Here is a 23091-nt window from a genome sequence, read left to right as displayed (position 1 = left end):
TCAAGAATTTAGCATCACCCTTTTTTCCTCAGATCTTCCACAGGGCTCAAGACAAATCCACATTTATGTTTGCTTTGCTTAATGACAGACCCAAACAGCACGAACTTCTTCCCATGATTCTAACTTCTTTCATATCTCTATTAGCACAATAACGTCTTCTGTTATTACCATCTTCAGGGTATTAGGGTATAATCTGTAGAGGACTTGATGAAAAAAACAACCACCACCCAAACACACAAAAAACTTAAACAACAAACCAAGAAAGAATAATTTTTTCAGAAATTGACCAAGCACAGGAGGCATCCTCACTCTGGAACATTAGCTTGCTGATCCTCTAATAAAGAAAATATGCAATTTATATAGCCACACAGTCACTGAGTCACAAGCTCAAATTCCTAACTCACTACTGATTGAAACTGATCAGCCATATTATAAATTCGTGTCAAACCACCAAACTCTTAGGAAAACAAGAGTTAAAATTGTGTAGTAAGATTCCATTTCAAATGTAGGGAAAAATCTTCTAAATGTTGAGCTCTGTGTCTCAAACTATGGAGGATTTTTAAAAAGAATGTCTCATTTCTATGTTGCAGAAATTCTTCTGCAACCCATGAAGTTGTTCTGTCACCTTATATTCATTTATTTACAAAAGATCAAAAGAAAAATTAGGACTTCAGGGGAAAAAAAAATAATAAATCTTTCTAATGCTCTTTTCCAAGGTCAGACTAACAATATCCAGTGTACTGGACAAGACCTTGCAGCTTACTCATTTCAATCCACAGCAAGAGAAAGCATGCAAGGGTGCAAAAGCACTGGCACAGCTCTGCCTCAAGGGTAGTGAAATCATAACAGATTATTAAGACTAGGCCCATCAGTTATGCTGTGTATTTCTAGCAATTAATTCATTCAGTACTTCGCTCAGTGGCTCTTTTAGAGAGTAGAGATTCATAAAAAAGAACACTGAAGAGATAAAAGGGAATGGGATTTACTAAGGGGAAACATTATTTTAAGATTATTTTAGGATGTTAGATACTATCAAAAACCTTTAGCTCAATAAGCAGGATGGATTAAGCTGCAATGGAACAGGAAGAAGTTATTTAAAAAAGAGAAGACTCTCTCCAACATCATGATACAGCACATAATACTGCCGGCCGACATTCATCATGACACAGCACGTAGTATAGCTGGCTAACATTCATGTAGAGGCAAGCTTACCCTACACTTTGCCAATAATTTTCCTCCTGAGTAAGTAAGTAGTGTAAGTTAAAGGAAACACATGCTCATCGGTCAAGTCTAAAGTTACATATGGTTTACTCACAAATTCTTAACCTACGTAAGTTTGAGCCTCAGAAATCTGAATCCCTATTGCAGCATATCAAAGTCACTGAAGTCTCTAAAAGATACTAATCTGTGTATTTAGAAGGATCTTACCCTTCAAAAATATTGCCAAATCATCTGCTGATTTTCATTGTACATTCCCATAAACTTTCACTATGAATTATTACACGGGAACCTTACCCTTGACGATTCATATGAAGGACTTGGCTGACCGCTTGTTCCCCAGGATGTGGCACCTGTTCGCTCATCCATACCTAACAACAAAAAGAAAAATATCGACCTAAGAAAATATAGCAAAAACGTAATGTTCTCTGACGCAGCCTGAAAGCAAATTCATCCACTTCCATACACTTAAAGCAAATTCATCTGCTTCCGTATACTTAAAGCAGTATTTCTAAAAACTTAAGATGAACAGTTTCCTTGTTAATGAAGCTGGCTACAGAACAACCTACTCATTTGGACACCTGCAGCTGCAGAAAACAGAAGCATAAAAAGTCAAGAAGATTTGCCAATCTGCAGAGTCTGTCCTACCCAATCCATAAGAAATTAGCATGAGTAACAAAACAAGCACAAGGATGTTAGCCTGGCTTTTTGCACAGCCTGATTTATCCTGCATCTTAAGCACTGAATATTGTAGCGCATACTGTGAAACATACACTTGTTACCTACTCTTTACTATCATGTCTCGCGTAAGTATTGTAGAATGTGCAAAATTATTTCCCTTACTTGGTCTTTAAACAACATGCAAGATTCAGCATAAGGGGAGAAAAAGGCAAGGCAGACTGGTTGTATTTCAACAGCTCAAAAAAACCCCAGAGACTCATGGTGTCTGCCCTATTAAAATAGGAATCTTTTTAAACTCTGTAACGGTTCTTTCAGAATCAGTTCCCTTTATGCAAATCCAGGTTACAGCTCAAAAAGGGGAAGGAAAAAAATAGGGAGACCTTTAAACTCAGACTATATGTCCTATGTATTATCTAGCCAACAATTACAAACACTGTTGCTAGTACTTTCTCCAGTTAGTTTCTATGTGAATTTAATTGGTCAAACCATCTTCAAACTACATTCCAAACGAACTAATGAAGTACCTGAACTCCAATAGCAAATTTGTTCATATAGGATAAGGTTACTGCTCTAGCAGTTAGGTTGTCAAGTATCTGTATCAGGTTTTTTCCAATGGGTGGAACATTTCCATCCTAAATTGCAGATTTCCATGCACTCTGGCCTACAAAACATAATCCGTTAGTTTTCTGTCACCTAAAACTTCTCTGTTTATCATTGATAGAGTATAAAATTTGTGTGATATATAGTATAAACTATTTATGAAGCTTTAAAATTTCATAATTTATAAATAAGAACAATGTATGACCATTTATAAATGAGCTGAGCGCACATTACTCCATAAAATCATCCCTAAACCTTACTGCAACTAAGTTGCAAACTGCAGCTCTAAAATTTTCATGCATATCTCTCAGACTGGCCACACCACAAAATAAGATGCAAGGAAATACTGTAAATAGCTACCTATGGAATAGTGTTCTAATTATTATTTCCTAAGAAATGTGGTTTATGAAGGCAGGAAATGCTGTGTGGGCAAACGCTGCAGAAGGCATTTTAAACTGAAAGCACAATACAATCACCCAGATTAAAACTAGACACCTTTTGTGTACTGCAGGAAAGACCCTCAAGGCTGGAGAACATTCTTTTAAAAATGCAAAACCACCACTATATTGAGTCAGCCATTTGGGGAAGTTTGCTGCATTTTGCAGCTGACAGTATTGTTGTTGTTTCATTGTAAGTGATCCAGGAGCTGAGCAAAAAGTCGTGGCTGGCACTGACAAAGGCAAAAGTAATCTTTTGGCACAAACGACTCTTTTCTGCCAGAAACAACAGTGCCAGTAATCCTCTGATTATTTTAACAAGTATTCCATTGCTTTAGTGTCAAAATGGGAGGGGGGGTATATGAGAGCAAAAATATCTTTCTGTAAATTTTCTACAAGACAATGTCTTTGGGAAAGCCTAAGACATAGCACCTTACAATAACCTATTTGTGAAATACGTCAGTAAGTAATGGTTATGTATAGCATGTTTAGATCCATGACTCCTAATCAGTAAAACATATTTGTTCAACAACTGGAGTCAGTAGAGCAGATGGATTTATGTTAAGAGTCTGATAAATCTGCACATGTATAGCTATTCCCCCCCCCCCCCCCCCCCAATTTCAATTCTATGCAAACAATTTGCTTGAAGAAACCACTCTAAAACAAAAATGTAACAGCATAAGAGAGGGAGGAAGACTAATTTCTAAATAGTTGTTCCCAGAATTGTTTTCTTCTAAAAAAGCTAGAGTGGCTATAGCTATGAGTAGTCTGGAATATCAACACACTTATTTTTGTTAGCTTTTTCCTTCTTTTCATGCAGCAATTTTTCTTTCTTACAAACCTAAAATGGCTTTGCAACTAGACCCACCCTTTAATCAGTTTGCACATGGTACATACATTCACACTTCAGAAGCTCCATGAAGGCTACAAGGAAGAATTTAATACACTGCATACAGAACACTGGCACGCTAACTCACAACCACTTGACATCTGGATTTGACTTGGAACACCATCCCTGGTGCCTTCAGCCTCCATCCACACAGCACACACCAAACAAGACAAGAACTGGCCAGCCAACAATGCTCAAAAAGGAAATCAGATACGTGCCTACAACAGCGCTCAAGGAATCCATTCTGGTTTGCACAACAGCTTTTTTCATCAATGACAGATGAAAAACAAGCAAGTGCTGCAAGAAACAAAGACTCAGACAAACTCTAGCAGGCTGGGAACAAACAAACATCCAACATGCACAGCCAAAAAGGTAGGTCTGTGTGAATGAGCCAGGAGCATAAGATACACCTTCCAGAAGTGAGCAGAGCCTGAAGTGGGCAATAACCCTCTGAAAAACAACATGAGTCCTCTACGATAATAAACACAAGTCTCAAAGCAAGTGTGTCATCAAAATGGTTTAAATGTTTTCCTGGGAAATGCAAAATAGAATGGAGGAAGTATGGGGATCATCACCTTCATACACTCCCTTCCACAAGGAAACATGGTGCGCAATTCCAGTGTCCACAAACTCGATCACGGATGTTGAAGGGCACTGCAATGTTGTGAGAGTTAACAGAGAACTGAAAAACATACTGCACAGGGAAAGGCTGAGGTATCTCACTGTTTAGGTGATGAAAAAGAGAGGGAAATTAAAAAACTATGTGTTATAAAGGCCTAATAACCCAGACATACACAGCCAGGCTCACAGCAGTATACCAAGGTTCTACACCCACTTCCTTTTTTCAGCAGGGATTGAGGATGGAAAGTTATTGAAATGACTTGTGAGTTGATTTCATGGTTCTCAATGAACACTGGATACTTCTAGCAGATACACTGTGGTTTAACTAGGGAGTAATTCAGTAAGTTTGATCTTTGTTCAAACTGATTCAGCTGGCAATCTGTGCCTGGTCTGGATCACACGGCAGTTCCACCACACTCATTGCCACTGTCCCAGGGAAGACCAGCAGGACATTAGCCTGCCCTTGGCCAGCCACGCAGACAATGCGCAACAAAAATCCAGGAGCACAGCCAGGAAAGGCTGAGTGCTCCCTGCTCACCTCATGAAGAATGGGCCAAGCAGTCACAAGGATGCTTTCTGGCTCTGTGCACTGAATTATAAAAATGCTTTACTTAATGTCACTTTTAAGATAGCACCAGGAGCATTTCAGGCTCTTCTAGAAGAAAAGTTGAAGAAATGTGTTGCTTCATTATTTCAACATATGTATTCACTCTGAAGAAAAAGGTTCAAACATTCATCTAATAAAAAAATTGGATCTTACAATCAAACTGAAAGGTGTTGTTCTTGCTGATATAAAAGGCAACAATATTTAAAACTTATTTCAAGAGACATGGGCTCTAATATTAGCGTGAACAAGATAATATACTTTATAGGGTTACCATCTGCTATGATGTTGATCAAATAAATGATTTGACCAAAAAAAAGAAATCACATTGTAGATTGTTATACTAGGTACTGGAGGTATGAGTTTCTATCTTTTATAGCTTCTTCATCCAATTTTGTTTCAGAGTAATGATATTCCTTCAGATAAGAATCGGCAACTGAAATCAATTGCAAAAAAGCTGGAGCACAAATAATAACAGTCTTGATTGTATTTTGCATCTTAGACACCCAAACAAATCAATCTACCATTAGACCCTGTATTGCAAAAGTCTTTGTGAAGTATGATACAAACTGCTGCCTAACGTTTTATTTTAGGTCTAGACTTTCTAGTAAGAGAATTTGATAAAGAAATACCACCTCAATTAAATTTTACATTTCAATAGGTTAAGACTAGTTCTCAGCCTTTTCTTGTTGATTCTAAACAGAAAATATTTCTCACTTTATAGTAGATCTAGTATTTTTAATAAGATGATAATTTATATTTAACAAACTACCTCAAATGTGCAAGTCAGAAACAAGATACAGCTACAGAAATTTATTACCGGATTACAAGGGTGGGGTGGACACAAACCACTGAAAACCGAAAGCAGGTTTGAGCTTTGACAAAAGATGTCATGTGGTAGACTTAAAATATATCAAGCTAGGGACATTAATCAAATTGAGAAGAGAAATGAAACCCAGGCAACCTATCAACACTCTAACCACTTAAGTGCCATGGGGATAAATTCAGATACAACATTTTAGTTCTCTCCATCCTTCCATCCATTCCCTCTTCTCCAAAGGAAAGGCAAGGGGAAATACTTCCTTCAAGTCAGGGAAGGGGAATGTGGGATGGGGAAGAAGAGAAAAACTTCAAATCTCAATCCATACTGTTTCTTGGAGAACATACTGATTGCCTTACAGCATATGGATACAAAGTTCTACCCATGCTTCTGGATCAAAAAGTAAAGTTCACCCCCAGTAACAGAATTGCTTATTAGAGGCACCTGTGGGAATATTTAATAAGAAACAGCTCTTTTGAACCTTTTGCTCTAGAAAAAAAAATAATAATGAAAGTACTGTGGATACTTTACAGAAACACTACTTTGAGGCAGAGTTTTCTGATACAAACTCTGAACTCTGCAATTCCTTCAGAAAGCTTCCCAAGATAATGTTACTCAACTGCATGATGCTGCTCACTCTCCTCCATGTACAGAACCACAGTTGCAGACTGAACGCTTAATCCATCATGTAGCCTAGAAGTGAAATTTTTCCAGGTCTTAACCATTGGTTTGAATATCCTTCCCCACATGCCCAAGTCAGGTTTGCTACCATGAGAGCTGAGGCTGTTAAATAACAACCTTTAATGGCAGACATCTAAAAGCACAAGGATGCACTGCAGGGATTGAAGCCACTCTGAGGCAGTGATTACCTCAATTACTAGCCATAAAATACTACCTTCCATTTGAATATTTTCCTTTGTAGAGATCAGTTTGAAATATCAACAGTGATTCATAATAGTAGTAAATGAAGCAATTTACCTTTTGGAAACATTTCTTAATACTGGAGAGCCCCAGAGTGTATTTGACATTGCAAAGAATAAACATCCTCTATGGCGATTATTGTTGTTTAAAACCTACACTTTTATACAGAAAATTATTTGCAAGAAGAGTACTTTCTCAGGTTAGAATACAACTTCAAGGTGCACACTTAAACATGCTGATTTAGGAAAACTGATGAAAAGCTTTAATTTGTTTTAACAGTGTCTATTAACGTCAGAAGTCAGTACCAGTAACAGTTCCTATGTAACCATCAAGTATGTTTTAGATTTGTTTCCACTCATTACCTAAATATAATTTAGTATTATCCAAAAAAGAAAACCAGGCAATTACTACTTCTAACTTAATTTTAGAAACAATCCTATTCATTTCTTGTAATAGAACCCATGTATTTCCCTACAAAGAACAACATTAGGTTATTGATTCCTGTAATAGCAGCACTCTTACAGAAATGTCAGTCGTTAGCTGCTTCTCTTTCCATGCATTTTCTGTTTCCTAGACTCTTAATCACAAACACACCAAGTAACCTGGCATAACCTGGACACCTTACAATACAATCTGCTCAACATTTTTTAAATAAAAACAATTAAAACCAACAAAAAAGTATATGTACATATAAATACCTTTATAATACTAATCTTCATGGGTTTTACTCCACATAGAAGTAATATTTACAGATGCACACACAGTATATTTTGAAACCTTCCTGGTTACAAATGTGAATAAAGCAAGTCAGCTTAGAGACCAAGCCTTTATTAGGGATACAACTCAGAACTTTTATTCACATGCAAACATGAACACAGCTAAACTGCTAACTAAACTGCATCATGCTGTTTATTTTCTTCTCTATACGGAGCTGTGAAGTATAAGATTCAATAGCTCTAACAAGCAAGTCTGAGCCCTATGAAGTACCATAATAATCCATTCTGCTGGCAAATTTTCCTGTGGTTACTTCAGTTATGAGTCAACAGCTTTATATAACTGCAACTTCAAAATATTTTTTTTTTGGGGGGGGTTGGATTATATACATGTATATACACATACATATACACATGCACACCAAATCAAGGCCAGGATCACAAGACCGCACACAGCAAGCCAAAAATATTCAAATACAGTCTGACGGTCAACAGCTACTGTTACCAACTGCATTACAACAGTACATAGAGAAAACTGCCCATTTAGGCAACAGGACACAATATAAATCTAAGTTAGAGTGAGGCACTAACTCTCATAAAAAATAAAAACACTGCAAGCATGACAGCTTTTTTAACAATGTCTAAAAATGTTTAGAAAATTTACTGTCAGTCATTTAATGTTCCACAAGGTGTCCAGCAAACTCTGACCCTCTTGAAAACAAATTCCAGTATCAAGCTGAGGGCAGTATCCTTTCATGGGGTTGAGGACTGCCATTCATCATTATACATGTGCACTTAAAATTATCCAATTGCAGCAAATTAAAAGTCCTCTGTTGGACATTTAGATAATCATTAATGCATTAATGAACATTCACATCTATTAAGGAGCCTCCTGCACCCCACGTGCATAGAAAATGTTTAAAGTAAACTATTAAAAACGTTCAAGAAGCATCTCTACCTGCATTTATACAGTTAAGAATCTGAGTTGATGGAAGTCCTCACTAGTCTACAATATGAAGGACCACTTTTTCCCAGTATGCATTTTGTACTAACTAGTGCTTCCCCTTCCATAAGCTAGATGGAATGTAGTAAAGCTCTTGCCAGATGTTCTCGTTTTGCAGATGTCCAAAACCAACAGTTCACAATAATTCCATTACTCCCAAAAGTTACAGCCAGAATCCACTCTGAACAAATGATGGAGATCTGGCACAAGCTGTACTGCCAGAAAGACCCTCATCTTCCTTAATAAAAACCTCAGCAAGCCCAAAAAAACTAACAAAAGAACCCCAATGAAACAATCAAAACTCAACAAACAAACAAAAAACACCACAGCTCACACCAAGAAATCTTTCCTTAACATTGAGACATCTCATTTTGGTATTTTGAACCTCCTTCTTAAAGTAAGAAAACATTAAGTTCTCTATCAAAGGACAGAAATCTGTCTTTAAATTTCCCAAATGTCATTGTATTTGCCCAAGTATTTGCTGAATCAAGCTCCTTGCTGCCTGGGCTGTTAGCTGCCTGCTGAGGCAGGCAGGCTGGCTTTGTGTTGACAGCTCCCTTAGTGTGAATGGCAGTAAATGATGGTGTGCCCACAATGCTGGAAAACTGATACGATACAGTTCAGTCCCCTACATTTAACAGCGTGACGGAAGGAAGGCTGCTGCCTGATATTAACGGACCTTGCACTAACACATAGCAATGTCTGAAGAAACCCAGTTTATCTTCAACCCCCCAAACATTTGATTTGGTTTGTTAGGTGTTTTCACTCCTTCTCTTTATTTAAAAGAAAGACTGTCCCTCCCTTTGAACCAAGACATCTCACCTGAGTTCTTTGAAATAAATTGTCTGACATCTGTATATACTAGTTTCTTCCTTGAGAAGCAAAAGCTATTACCTGACCTATTGATTTCTGCTGCACTTCAGGACCAGTTGACTGTTGCTAATATCCAACTATTCTAAGAACTTGTAGCAGTATCACAGTAACACCACCACCCACTTATTTTTCTACTCCTGAAAATATCTACTACATCTGGCAGGATTTGAGTCTGATGGAAATGAGTCAAAAAATATCAGTATTTGCTAGATAAAATTTCTCTGACTACTTTTTTAGAAGAAAGACTTCTTTACTCCCTTTCTTTTAAAGACTGCATTGGTCTTCCTTCTATTTCTCCTGCTAGCTTTTCATTTAATACTCCATAGTCTGGTTGGACAGCCTAACATTTCTCCTTGGCTTACATCCTAAATATCACACTTTTTATAGAAATGCAAGTTTTGAATGCTTTTCTTGTAACAAGTGCTGCATGAGCTAAAACACACTTAATAAAATGTACTTAGAAATCATACACACTTCAGAAACAGAGCTTAGATGGAAAAAAATAAAACTAGAATTTATATTCAAAGAAGCCCATTTTAAATTGCCTTCCTTCTCTAGTGTTACAGCTAGAACTGACATACCTGTTGCTGTTCAAAGTGCACTAATGGCCTGTTTTTCCTTCTCAAATGAGGACAAGTTAGTCTTTGAATAAACAAAAAAAAATTGCTGCTGCTTCTCACAGTATGCTGTTACAGCAAATCCAGTAGGTTATAGCTAGAAAATGCTGAAAGCCAATAAATGTGGTAGAGACAGTCAGGGGTGAAAAGCACCCTTACCTGGTCATTAACCTTCCTACAATAACACAGTATTGAACACTTCCAAACATAAACTTGAATAGTATGCAGTCAAAAAGCATATATCAATCAATAACCAAGTACTTAATTCCTCCTCCCATGATGCTTTAAAAGCCCCCTTCTACAAAAGAAGACTTCTAGGACTATTTAATGAGAACACAGAAGCCAGTGATTTTGCATTAAAATTAGGACAAATAATGTAAATTTAATATGACATGTAAGAATAAGAAGTGAAAGGATACTAAACCCTTTCAATCCCCTAGCACTACAGAGAGACAACCAGTGCTAGCCCTGCCAGCACAGCATCCAGCAGGGCCCTTAGCCAACACGCAAGCTACAGCAGTAAAAAAATCTCATCATGCTAAGTATGCCTTCAAACAGGCAGACAACATTTACCCCTCCTCATATAGGATTTTGATGCAGGAACCATTACCACGCAATAGTTTGGGTCAAGTTTTATGTACAGAAACACAAGCCTATCTTCCTAAGGGCTGGATGCCACCCAAAGGAGGTCATCCTGCTTCCGTTAACACTTCCCTGTCCCCAGTTACCATTGTCCAGATTTTATGTCTTATTCTCTCATATTAGCATCAGTGTTTTGTAGGGTCCTGCAGTAAATCAGTTCAGGAGCAAAGCCAGTACAAAACAGAACCATATAAAAAAACCTTTGTTGGTTTCTGGCCATATTAGTTCACAGAAGTATTTCACTACCAGGCCAGAACAAAACCAGTACTGGCAGAAAGAAGGGGGAGAGCATCAGGTGCAGACAAGGCCAAACCCAGGGTTGTGTGCAGCAGCAGGGAAGCCAGACATCGCTTCTCCAGCATTCTCTAGCTCTGAGATGGGCTATACAGACCCTGCAGTCTACTCTGGGACTACTGGCTTTACTGAACTATTGAAAGAATCACAGAACTGTTAGAGTTGGAAGGGACCTCAAGGATCATCTAGTTCCAACCCCCCTGCCATGGGCAGGGACTTCTCACACTAGATCAGGTTGCTGAGAGCTATAGCCTGGTCTTACAAACCCACAGGGATGGGACTTCCACCACCTCCCTGGGCAACTCGTTCCAGTGTCTCACCACCCTCATGGTGAATAATTTCTTCCTAATGTCCAATCTGAACCTACCCATTTCTATTTTTTCCCCATTCCCCCTAGTCCTATCATTACCTGACACACTAAAAAGTCTCTCCCCAGTTTTCTTGCAGCCCCCTTGAGATACTGGAAGGCTACAGTAAGGTCTCCTCACAGCTTTCTCTTCTCCAGACTGAAAAGCCCCAAATCTTTCAGTCTGTCCTCATAGGAGAGGTGCTCCATCCTTCTGATCATCCTCATGGCCCTTCTCTGGACACGTTCCAGCCCCTCCGGATCTTTCTTGTAATAGGGGCTCCAGAAATGGACACAGTACACCAGGTGGGGTCTCACCAGAGCCAAGTAGAGGGGGAGAATCACCTCCCTCGACCTGCTGGCTATGCTTCTCCTGATGCAGCCCAGGATGGGATTGGCTTTCTGGGCTGCAAGTGCACACTGATGGCTCATATTGAGCTTCTCATCCACCAGCACCTCCAAGTCCTTTTCTTCAGGGCTGCTCCCAAGCCAGTCCCTGACCAGCCTATATTGTTGCTTGGGATTGCCCCAACCCAGATGCAGGACCTTGCATTTGGTCCTGTTGAACCTCATAAGATTGTCATGGGCCCACCTCTTCAGCCTGTCAAGGTCCTTCTGGATAGCATCCCTTCCCAACAGCCTGTCTGCCGCACCACACAGCTTGGTGTCGTCAGCGAACTTGCTGAGTGTGCACTCAATGCCACTGTCCATGGCACCAACAAAGGTGTTAAACAAGCCTGGTCCCAGCACTGATCCTTGAGGGACGCCACTTGCCACTGTGCCAGTGTGTGAGAAAACTGAATAAGTACATTTGAAGTACATCAAACACCAATAAGCTTCCTGAAATATTAAAAATATGGAATCTGCTCAGTGTCAGGACAGAAACATGTTACAAAGAAGGGCAGCACTGTCAGAACACTCACATACAATACTTCATCATTCACTTGTTAGAATTTTAACCAAAATTTGGAGTGAATTACTTAGAAGTAAATGGCAACAAGACCAATGATTTTTCCTTTTTTCTGTAACTGAAAAGACAAAAAGGAAGACTTTTTTGTTTGTTTGTTTAAAGATTAAGCACATTTTGAATTTTAGCCAGAACAAGTCTTGGGTTCCATGTGCCAAATAACTTGCTTCAAAAAATTACTATAGCCTATTGTCTCATTTGTATTTCAGAGTCTCAAGCATTGCCAAAATAAGCCAATTTAAACACACTGCTGCTCTGGATGATGACTTGAAGTTTAAATTTTGTTGGCCTTAAATCCTGTATGCAGTTCTCTTTATGATACTGCTTTTACCTCTGGCAACAGTTTTCAGACTTCACTTGAATTTGTATTTTACTTTTTTATAATTCAGCATTCCAATGAAATGATATTTGTTTAAGTGGCCAGCTTTGCTCAGCCACTAAAAATAAAATGTTACTGTTTTTAAGGATTATAAAATAATTTTAATAAAACCCAAACTTCATGTTCCATTAATTATGCAAAATAAAAATGAAGAAAAACCAGTTTGTGCCTTCTTGAAAAAGGCAATCCTGGCTCAGTACTTTGGAAAGAATTTCTTATAATGCAATCACAAAAATGTTACTTCAATGTACTATCACTTCAGTGTTTAGCAGACATAGTTTATACAAGGGTAACAAGGTATCAAATGTCTCTTCACATCTCAACATGGCATAGGTTCAGAAATAAAACATCAACCTTCCCTCCCAGATACGAGAGTATTCTGAAGATTCAAGTGTGATAGGGCAGCTCAGAATAAACATCACATACAGCTGCATAGCAATATTTGTGTGGACTAAAAATGCCAAGTGTATTATTTTCCATATTCTTCTACATATTCTGACCCATGTATTTCAGAAGGAAGTTACTTCTAAGCTGAAATGAATTAGTAACTAAACACTCTTCACATGAATTCTAACAAGTGTGTTAATGCTCATGTAACTGAAGGACTACATTAGACAATGTTTGTATCCTATTGTGCCTATCCCACAGACACATGTGGGATTCCACTGACAGTCAAACCACCAGAAGTACTTTATTGAATTTGCAAGAGTGATATAAAAGCCCAGTAAATGAAACAAATCCATTAAGGCACCTGGCAGTATGCATGTGAAACAAATGTAAAAATGCAAGTACACAGACCTCCAGTTGCAATTCTGTTCACTGCATATATGTTAAGATGTAAAGCTCATATTGAACAGGCCGCAGCAAGTAATTAACTACAGGTATTTACCTGCAATTTGGCTTTAAAAAAAAACCTCATAGATTACAACATTGTCTTTAAATTAGAGAATACAGACTGACATTAGGATTTTCTTTCTTTCTTGGCTCTTCTTGTAAAAAAAGCAAGTAATAAATTTGAAACCACTTCCTTTTTACATTTTCAATTTCACTGTTGAATTTTTAAACATCAGGGGCATAGCTTGCCTTCAGTAAGACACAGATTCTTAACCAACTATCAAGAAACCAGAACACTGTATACTCCTCAGTCCCTAAGATCTCTTTAGCCTAGCTTTCATCTTGCTAAAGGACTCCAAGTCTATGATTATCTTAACATTGAATCTATTAAGAGAGAAACAAGAGAAAACTAAAAAGAAAAACAAACCATAAAATATTACATCAAAGAAAAGACAGGATAACTCAGGGGGGGAGGGGGCAGGGGGTAGGCATAGAGAACCAGTATCTCCTTTTATTAAAAAAAGGTTCTAAGTGAACAAGAGCTTCACACATGGTAGGGCCTCTGAAGATCTGTGAAGCCTCTAAGTTACCTGAGGAATAATGATGAAGCTTTTTGGAAGTCTTGAAAATCTAATAGACCTTATTCTACAGATTTTTCAGCTGAATATAGGTTCTTAAGTCTTTCATTGTAAAGCCAGAGTTTAAGAAGTTACATCAGATTCTAAAAATACAGATGGAAGCTAAGCCACTCCATCTTATTTGTGATTAAGAATAAAGCCTCATTTTAAGCCAAAATTCTATCTTGCCGCACTCAAATTCAGAGTAATGCCATCTATAATGCTAGTTACAGAGAAGTAACAGAAGAATCTTATGTGGTGCCTGTAATGATCTAGTGTATTTAGCACTTTTTCTCTTGACAGTCAATTGCATCTCCTTCACACCCACAACTCATTCTAACACAACGTTTACAAGATTTTTGTTAAACCATGGTAATATATTGGCCACCAAACAGAAAACAAAAATTACAGGAGAGAAGGTCTGTATTTCAAACAGGTCTATCAGACTCAACATTTAGCCTACAATTACAACATCACTATTGATGTGCATGTCATCTTTTACAGAAGGAAATCCATATAAAGCCATTTTTAAAAGTTTCAAAATTAGAAGTCTGGAACTGCAGCTACCTTGAGGCTGTTAAGCTTCCAGACCAAAGCCAGTTCATAGCAGGGCTGATAAGCTCCATCACAGCACCTTGCCGACAGCAGTTAAGAGCTCCAAACTGAATCTAATTCACATCAAACAACTCAAAGCACAGGAGAAAGTACTTTATCCTCAAAGAATCAACAATAGTAAAATAAAAAAGGATGGGTAACTTGTAGAAGTTTGTGGGTTAACTAAACCACTATGATACACAATGTTTCCATAGACAGCACATTTCAACAACAAAAAACATACAGAACAAGTCTAGAAAGCTACATCACGAATGCTCTTAACTTATGGAATACTTTGAAATATAATGTTCTGTCTGAACTTGGTGACTGCAAATATGACAAATATGATTGCAATAATGGAGTGGGAGGTAATGTGCTATTAGTGAGAGATGAGGGGAAACAAGAGAACTAATCTAGATAGGCTTTTACTATCTTTTTCTTTGTCCCTTGAGATTTTCAGCCTCACTGGAAAGGGAAAAAATCTCTGTAGGATTTATTTTATTTACTTTTCAAATGCAATACAAGTAATTCAAGGCCATCAGCAGTTTAAAGTGTGGCCCTGGGCAGCCTGATCTACTTGGAGGTGCAGCTCACTGCACAGGGGGTGGACAAGATGAATAGAATAGAATAGAATAGACCTTTGAGATCATCGAGTCCAACCTATCACCCAACACTATCTAATCAACTAAACCATGGCACCAAGCACTCCATCCAGTCCCTTCCTAAACACCTCCAGTGATGACCATTGAGGGTCCTTTCCAGCCCAATGTAATCTGTGAAACTGTATCTAGTTGGGGATGTCCCTGCTTACTGAAAGGGAATTTGACTAGATAACCTCTAGAAGTCTCTTCCAACCCAGTGCATTCTATGCCTCTGTGAAAGTGGAAGAATGAACCACTTGTAGAAGTTCATTCCTTCTGATGGACTTCTAAAAGTCTATCAGTAAAAATAAAGCAAAATGTAAGAAATATGTCCAATTCTCTATTAAGAGGGAACATCAGACTATGTGTGTAACAATAATAATCTAGTACAATTACACACATGCACTGGAATAATTTTACTCTGATTAATACAATGTGGAAGCAGATGAAAAAACCAAAATTCCTGAACTGGTTCACCACAGGTGTAACACTTGAACACAACCACTTTCCTATGGCAGAAAAGAGCCATCACTGAAAAAAACTGAGAAATACATGCTTAGTCAAAAAATTTAAAATACATATTGTGTAACAATTAAAATATCTTTTACTACATCATGAAAATGAGTTAGCTATAAAAGAACACATGTATTAAGAATCTGTTAAGAGGTAAAAAGGATCATGAGAATTCTGATGACCACACCTTTTCTCTGAAAGTGTGCAAGACACACCAGGCAAGGTAACACATTTAATCAAAATTATCTATTGATTTCAGCAGGAAACTAGCATGCAAAGCATCTGCTACATAAACTATCTGATTGTTTTACTTTTGGTTACAATTAATTCTCTTATGTTGATCCAGGTACTTCAGACGCAGTTGTTCCTTGCATGAAGAATAGAAGCAACTTGCTTTAAAGCTATGAAACTGAAAAGCTCACAACATCTAACAAGTCTCCAACAACAACATTAATGCCTAATTCATCCATAAAACTTCAGCTTGAAATTTGAAAGTGTTTTCAAAAAATGGCCAGTTAGGCATGAAAACTACAAAGAGAAAGTTGTCATACCTAAGTGGCAAGCAAAACACATTAAAACACACAAGAAATAAAACACAGAAAACACACAAGAAACTACATTTCTGCTCTGAAATGATCAATAGAGGCAGAAAAGATGTAGACAAAATTGTATTTCACACTGGATGGCTAACTCACTGGTTTTTAAATACTTAAACATTATTCTCTTACATTTGTTTATCATTGTATTTAGTCTTTAGGACATGTCACAGATGATAATTTATCAAGTACCAATTCTTTGCTTTGGGAAATAAGATTTTCTCCAAGGTGCTCCAAGTTTCCAACCTCTTCAATACATATGCATCCAGTTTTTGTATTTGGATCTGGCTGTCACTTAAGCAATAAGTGATTGTCTGGAGACTGAATGTGACACAGGCCAGAGTCAACAGGTTGATCTGACAAAGCATTTGTTTAGGAACCTGCTTCTGCAAAGTCACAGTCTTGGGTATTCAAAAAATTCTGTTTTAAAAACAAGGAATCCATCTACTAATCCCAACCACCCATGCTACAACTATGCAGACAAAGCAAGCAAAATGTTCTTTGTATAACATGACCTTTGAGAAATCCTATAAACAGAACTCCCTGTATCAAGGAGCTCTGCACTCTTCAGCCTATTTAAGCAGCCATAGTGTGAAGGAATTACTTGAGTGCACGATCAGAATATTAAGTATCTCGCACTGTCCAGATTCACATTGAAGCTATCAAATAGCAGTAACTACTTCAGAGCAAAACTATTTTGTGCTGACTACCACCAATAGTATTGTCAACAGCAGCATTCTCAGTTTTGTGCCAGGCCACACACTACTCGGAACTGTCCACCAGAGTTTAGAAAAAACACAGCTGGCAATCATGATCTTTCACTGCCAGAACTGCTGTATGTGGTGACAGAGACTGTCTCCCTACAACTTCAGTGTCACCTCAAAAGTACTGGGCCATTTCTGAGACCCTTAAGTGGATTACCATCTATTAAAAAAATTACTTGAAATCCCATCTCACAAAGGATGTCTTCTGTGAGTCTTCAAACAGAAAAGCACTTGCACTCAGTGTGTTAAAAACACCGCAAACCTTGCACCGCAGAAAAAAGGTGCAGTTTTCTTGTCAATAGATTTCCCCTACATACCCACATCTCTGTGTGTGCATATCATCCAAATAAATTGCTGCTTCCTTCAGTCATTCCAGTCTTAAGAATACAGGTTAGAATTAGAAAGAAAGGGAAAAAAATCTTGACATTCACAAGTCATTTCATAATACAGATGTTTTTCTGTTCAATTACACAGCAAAAATATTTAAAAGTATGAAACAGAGTGAGTTTCAATAAATTTGTGTCCCTGGTGACAAACTTGCATGAGTTAACCATGGAGATTAATCTTCAAATCAGTAACTTCCCAAGGAATACTGTGGATTCTGAGTGCCAACAGAAAATTTGCAGAGCTATGTGCCTTAGTACTCCCAAAGAGCAAACCTGACCAACAGCAAACAGAAGTTAAGCAGCTATATACTGACACAAAAAGGTCCAAACTGGCATGTATCCTTTTCTAGAAAAGACTCTACAAAGTCCACTCTCTTCTCAATAAAGTGAAATTTTTTATTAGGGTGTTTTCTCTCAAGTTCCCAAATGTACATGAAGCAATCAGCAAAAGCTCTTCTGACTCCATTGTAAACAAAAGCAATTGGAAAGGCAATGAGAGCAAAACCAGTTTGATCTAGAACTGGAGAGAGTTGACTAATCATAAAGAACACCCAGAATTTCTGAAACAGTTTCAAATGCTTGGGATACAATACAGAATTACCCTTCCTCTTTCTTCTTCACTAGTAAAGCAAAGTTTTTCAAGATGCAGGCCAAAATTGAACCTACAAAACCCACAAAACCAAACAACAACAAAATAACAACCACCCGCACCACGGGGTGGAGAGGAGGGAAGGGGAACACCACACACACAGAAAACCAATGAACCACAAAACACCACCAAAACAAACAAATAACCACAAACACCACCACCCCCCCCAAAAAAATATCTGTAGAAGGTTTTAAACAGATTATCTGCCACACTGCCAACAATTCCACTGGAAAAAAAAAAAATCCATAGCTGCATCACTTCAAACATCATTTCTTCTGACTTTGTCATGAAAAGGCAGTTTCAGGATAACTTTTTTTTAAAAAATAGAGACTTTTAAAGGTAAAAAGAATAAAAGAAGCCTGCACTAGGACTCCTCTTGTCTAACAAGCGATTTGAGGATGCAAGAGGCAGACACTATTCCAGAAAAGAGCAGCATTTCTTTAGAATTTTTCTCTGCATATATTGATATAGGGGCAACAGAATCATTGAAAAAAAGTATTCAGACAAGTAAAGCTAACAGCAATTTAGGAATATAAAACACATTTGTAAGTTTTCATTACCTGCCACACCAGCATGTTAGCATTTAATTAAGTACAAAACTAAAAGCATTCCACTGAATTATTTGTTGCAATAAATACACAATAAATACCATGGTAGAATGCTGAAGAGGTGCAAGAATAAGGGAGATAAAACAGAAGAGAAGTATTCATCCAACATTAGAAGGCAGACTCCAACATACAAACTTTTAAAAAGCCTCAGGGAAAGTACAATTCTCTTTTTTACTTCGAGTTTGACCTATTTGTGTCTGATGACTCATGCACAGAGAACTTTGAAATTTATTCCAGAAATTGCTTAATTTTAAACAATAATACTACTTAAGATTCAGCTGAAGATGCAAACTTCATTAATTCTCCATGCTCCACACTGCACTCACTTTGTGGGTTTAACAGGTAAGTGCCTTCAGTTACAGCTGTTCCACAAGCTTAAACACTCTCTCAAGCACTGTGTTTAATATTCTCCACTGTCTGCATCAGAACTGAAAAGAATTTTTTAAAAAAGTTATCATCAAGTGTGTATGAGGTCAGCTGCTTTGCCTGGAAACACTCTTTTGGAAGGCATTTACTGCCATCATACATGATGGGATTCTAGGTTGGTGGTTTTGGTTTTGTCGGTATTTTTTTCTCCCCCCCCCGCATTATAATGATGCACCCAGCACTGGGTTGGGTCAGTCCAGTGTTTCACTGGCATTAATCTCTTCTCCCCTGATCAGCAGTATTATTTACTGCATGTCTGGCAATTGCAGTGCAAATTGAATTTTAGCCAGGTAGGTATCTATCATGAGTTCAGTTTAGGTATTTGAAATGTGTGTATTTAAGGCCAGAATTTCAGTAACGATTTAATAAATAATCACTAGACAGTAGAGAGGTTTCACATTTATTTTAGCTACACATAGAAGTTCAGTGGCTTTCATATGCTATAGCCTGATACCATGTGATCTGATTTCATTTTCTCGTACCTGGTAACCTTACTATAGGAAACACTGAAGCCTCACTACTCTATCTATTCAGAAGGAAAGAAAGCATGATGACAATTCCTACCTTGATTTAAAAGTTACTAAATGTAAAACCAGGATGCTTTTTAGTATGTAGCATGCAGACTTCCATTTTATTTAATCAGCTCTTCCACTTTATTTGATCCATGACCAATTAGATTCCACCTTCTCTCATGCCTTTTTGAAGTCTCTGCCCACTTCACTCTGTGATTTTTCAATGGCACTAGCACTTACACAACCAGTTGCCAAAATGGTAATGCCACAACCAACAGCTTGGCTTTTACTCTATACTTTTCCTATGTGACAAAACTCAGAGTTTCAATATTAAACTGGTTTTGTTCTTAAATTTTAGCTCAGTATGAACTCTTCAAGTAATTCTAGTAAAATTCTTACTTTAACACTTCAAAGGAGCCTTTAGGAGAACAAATAAGTAAGCAAAATATGGTCAGTTCCAGAACAGAAATTGACAGCTTTCACTACACCCTAAGATGACTAGGTAGTTCCACAGAACTCTACATGACAAATCTCAATGCCCCAAACTACTGGACATCATGCACTCCAAAAGCTCAAGAAGTCATAACCTGCCCCAGAATTTGACATTCAAGTCATAAGGCCCAGACTTCGCTGCTTAGAGGGAATGATTTCACTCAACTAATTGAAAAAATCCAAACCACAAGCACCAACTGGTAGCAAAAAAGAATCGTCATCTTCCACAAAAAAACTGTATTAGTGAACAGAAACAACTCCTCCTTTATGAAGATGGGTAGCTCTACACAGGCCAATGACAGCCAGGCAGGTCAGAGAGGAACTCTGCTAACCAGTTACAGGCCAGCCTGAAAAAGACATTTAAAACCTGTTCCCTTTGAGACAGGAAGACATGTTAGGAGGTCTCTGCACAGAGCTGGGATTTTTTTAAAGGAGTAAGTCACTACATGCCTCTGTACAGATTTTTCACATGAACTTGTTATTGTGAAAAGATGTGCACACTGACATCTGTAATTTTGGTGCCACAATTGCTTTTTATATTATAAATCACTGTAGCATGCATTGGAAAACTTACACTTGATAAAACCACAGCCAGTAAAGCTCAGTCTTGACTATACCAATGGATATGTTTACCTGCAAACTAGGAACTAGCTGAAATAAAAGTGAGACTAAAAAGAGAAAGGGGGGAAAGAAAAAGAAAAGAAAAGAAAAAAGGCAATTACTTCAAAACAAGCAAGAGGAGTTCTAGGAACTCAGGGAGTGAGACGGGTTGGAAGGAAGAGTCAACAAGTAAAGGATAAGAAAAATAGACTACAGATATAAACAAAGTGAAAACATTTGAAAAGTACCAAAGAAAATATTTTCTGCTAATAAGCACACATGCACACACTGCTCCCTGCCCTCTCCTCCTGATCATTTCAATAAGCACTCCATGGTAACCTTTCACATGAACACCCCTACCTTTGAGTGTGCAGGCATGTGGCTCACAAACAACTTCCAGCAGACAAGGCTCCCTGCCTGCTCTAAGCCCTCATCCATGCCACCAGGTGAGAGTTGCTGCAGCAACACAGGGCTTCCTCCTACCTGGCATATGGGAAAGTGAGCCTCTTTTTGTTCTTAGCTAAACAACGCTACTTTTTTTGGATAGCAAACAGTGAAGGCAGTCTACATTAGCACCTTGAGATGAGCTGGCTTTAAAACAAAAAAAAAAAAAAAAAAGATATTACTTAGCTTCAAAAAGGACAATTCTTTTCAATAGCAGCCTCTATTTTATCACGCAGGTGCCACAATAATATCCATTTTCCAATGTAAAAGGATCTAATCATGTTACAAAAGATCAGATAACAGAGGCAGCATCAGACTAGTAATGCCACAAGCTCACAGAAGTGAGAGAAGTATTTAAGCACAGTATTGACTTTTTCAAGACATGAACATATTGATACTGAATTGTTGGATTACGAAAGAGTAATACCACAAATAAATTTTGATACATCTCAGGAAAGAAGCTAAAATAGAAAAAAAGAAAAACAGGGGGGAAAAGGAGATCAGCATTCTGTAAGTATCCCCAGGGGAAAGCAGCAGCCGATCATGGCACATGTTACCTCTGCCCCTTGTTCATCCATCTGCTGCACCCCAAGGAATGCCACAGGGGAAGCAAACATGTGGAGCACAGCTAATAACAGCAATTCCGTCCATATTAGAAACTAATTATCACCCTTTCCTATCAGGATCAGTACTTCCAGAATTATAAGCCATTTACCCTACTAAATGCAGTCTAGAATTTAGCACTCAATAGCTCATTCTTAAAAATTGCTAATTTGGACCTGTATATAATACAAATTATATTTCCATCCTTTTCTATACAACCCACTTATGCATCTGAAGATTTAAACTTGTATTTTATGGGTTTTTTTAGTGAAAGGATGAAGAGAAAGGCAATCTGCTTAAACACAGTCTTGTGCATTTTAACTGTTGGCTCAAAAATGCACAATAGCTGTGATTAAGTCTATGTAAATCTAACAAAAAAAAGACAAACATTGGTTTTGTATTGTATTAATGATCTTCAGGAAATAACACCACAAAATCCCATTGCTCCCTACCAAATATATTACTTTTCATTAGATACACAGTCCATAAAAGTACAAAATGAGATTAAAAGCTGTGAATAGCATTTTACATACATGACCTTGCAAACAGAAATCAGAATTTTCCCTTGGCCTATTCTCATTCTACCAAACTGAAAATGAAGATTTTAGAGAACTGCTGAGATCTCTGCATTAAGGCTTCTCCTTTAGAAACTAATGATTTACTTCAAATAAGCAAGTAAACATTGTTTAGTTTTAATTAACATCACCTGAGGCACTACTTCTGCACACAAGTGGTCCAAATGTTTTGCAGCACAACCCAAAGAAACAAGCAGGGAACACTAAGGAAACTGATACAGTGAGTGCCAAGAGGTAAGAATGGACTATCAGATATGGATGAGCACTGCTTCTCTCCCCAAGACCTTAATTTCTCTTTCCTTTCTATCCATCCACTGCTTGAGCCAAGTACTTCTTTAGCCTTCACAACCCAAGTTTCACATCACAGCATACCAAGACCAAAGTACCCTCTCCTAATTCCCTCAAAGCCCTTCCTAGTTAGCCAACAGGTGCCTTTTTTTTTTTTTTTTTGAGAAAGACAAGGTCAACATTTCCCTAAGGAACTGAACAAAATGCCTCCTTGAGCGAGCAGTCTGGGATTGAATCTTGAGTCTGCTTGCTTGAGACTGCACACGCTGGCTCAATGCCTTGAGGTAGCAATGTCAAGAACTGTTAAAAACAGATTTACAGAAA

General features: G+C 37.9%; 1 protein-coding gene across 7 annotated transcripts in view; it reads right to left on the bottom strand.

The window, feature by feature from the left end:
• TCF12 (transcription factor 12) overlaps nucleotides 1-23091 on the bottom strand; it is a 169060-nt gene that overhangs the window by 123063 nt on the left and 22906 nt on the right. For all 7 annotated transcript variants that reach the window (XM_068143910.1, XM_068143913.1, XM_068143912.1 and 4 more), the window contains exon 4: nucleotides 1516-1589. In XM_068143910.1, coding sequence (XP_068000011.1) covers nucleotides 1516-1589 — 74 coding nt within the window. The remainder of the gene's footprint in view (nucleotides 1-1515; nucleotides 1590-23091) is intronic.

The sequence above is a fragment of the Melanerpes formicivorus genome, unplaced genomic scaffold (assembly GCF_026170545.1).
Source record: "Melanerpes formicivorus ecotype bairdi unplaced genomic scaffold, bMelFor1.0.p_v2 SCAF_10, whole genome shotgun sequence".
In the NCBI taxonomy this organism is placed as follows: Eukaryota; Metazoa; Chordata; class Aves; order Piciformes; family Picidae; genus Melanerpes; species Melanerpes formicivorus.
Note: the sequence above shows the minus strand (reverse complement) of the source record. Positions and strands in the feature narration are given on the sequence as shown.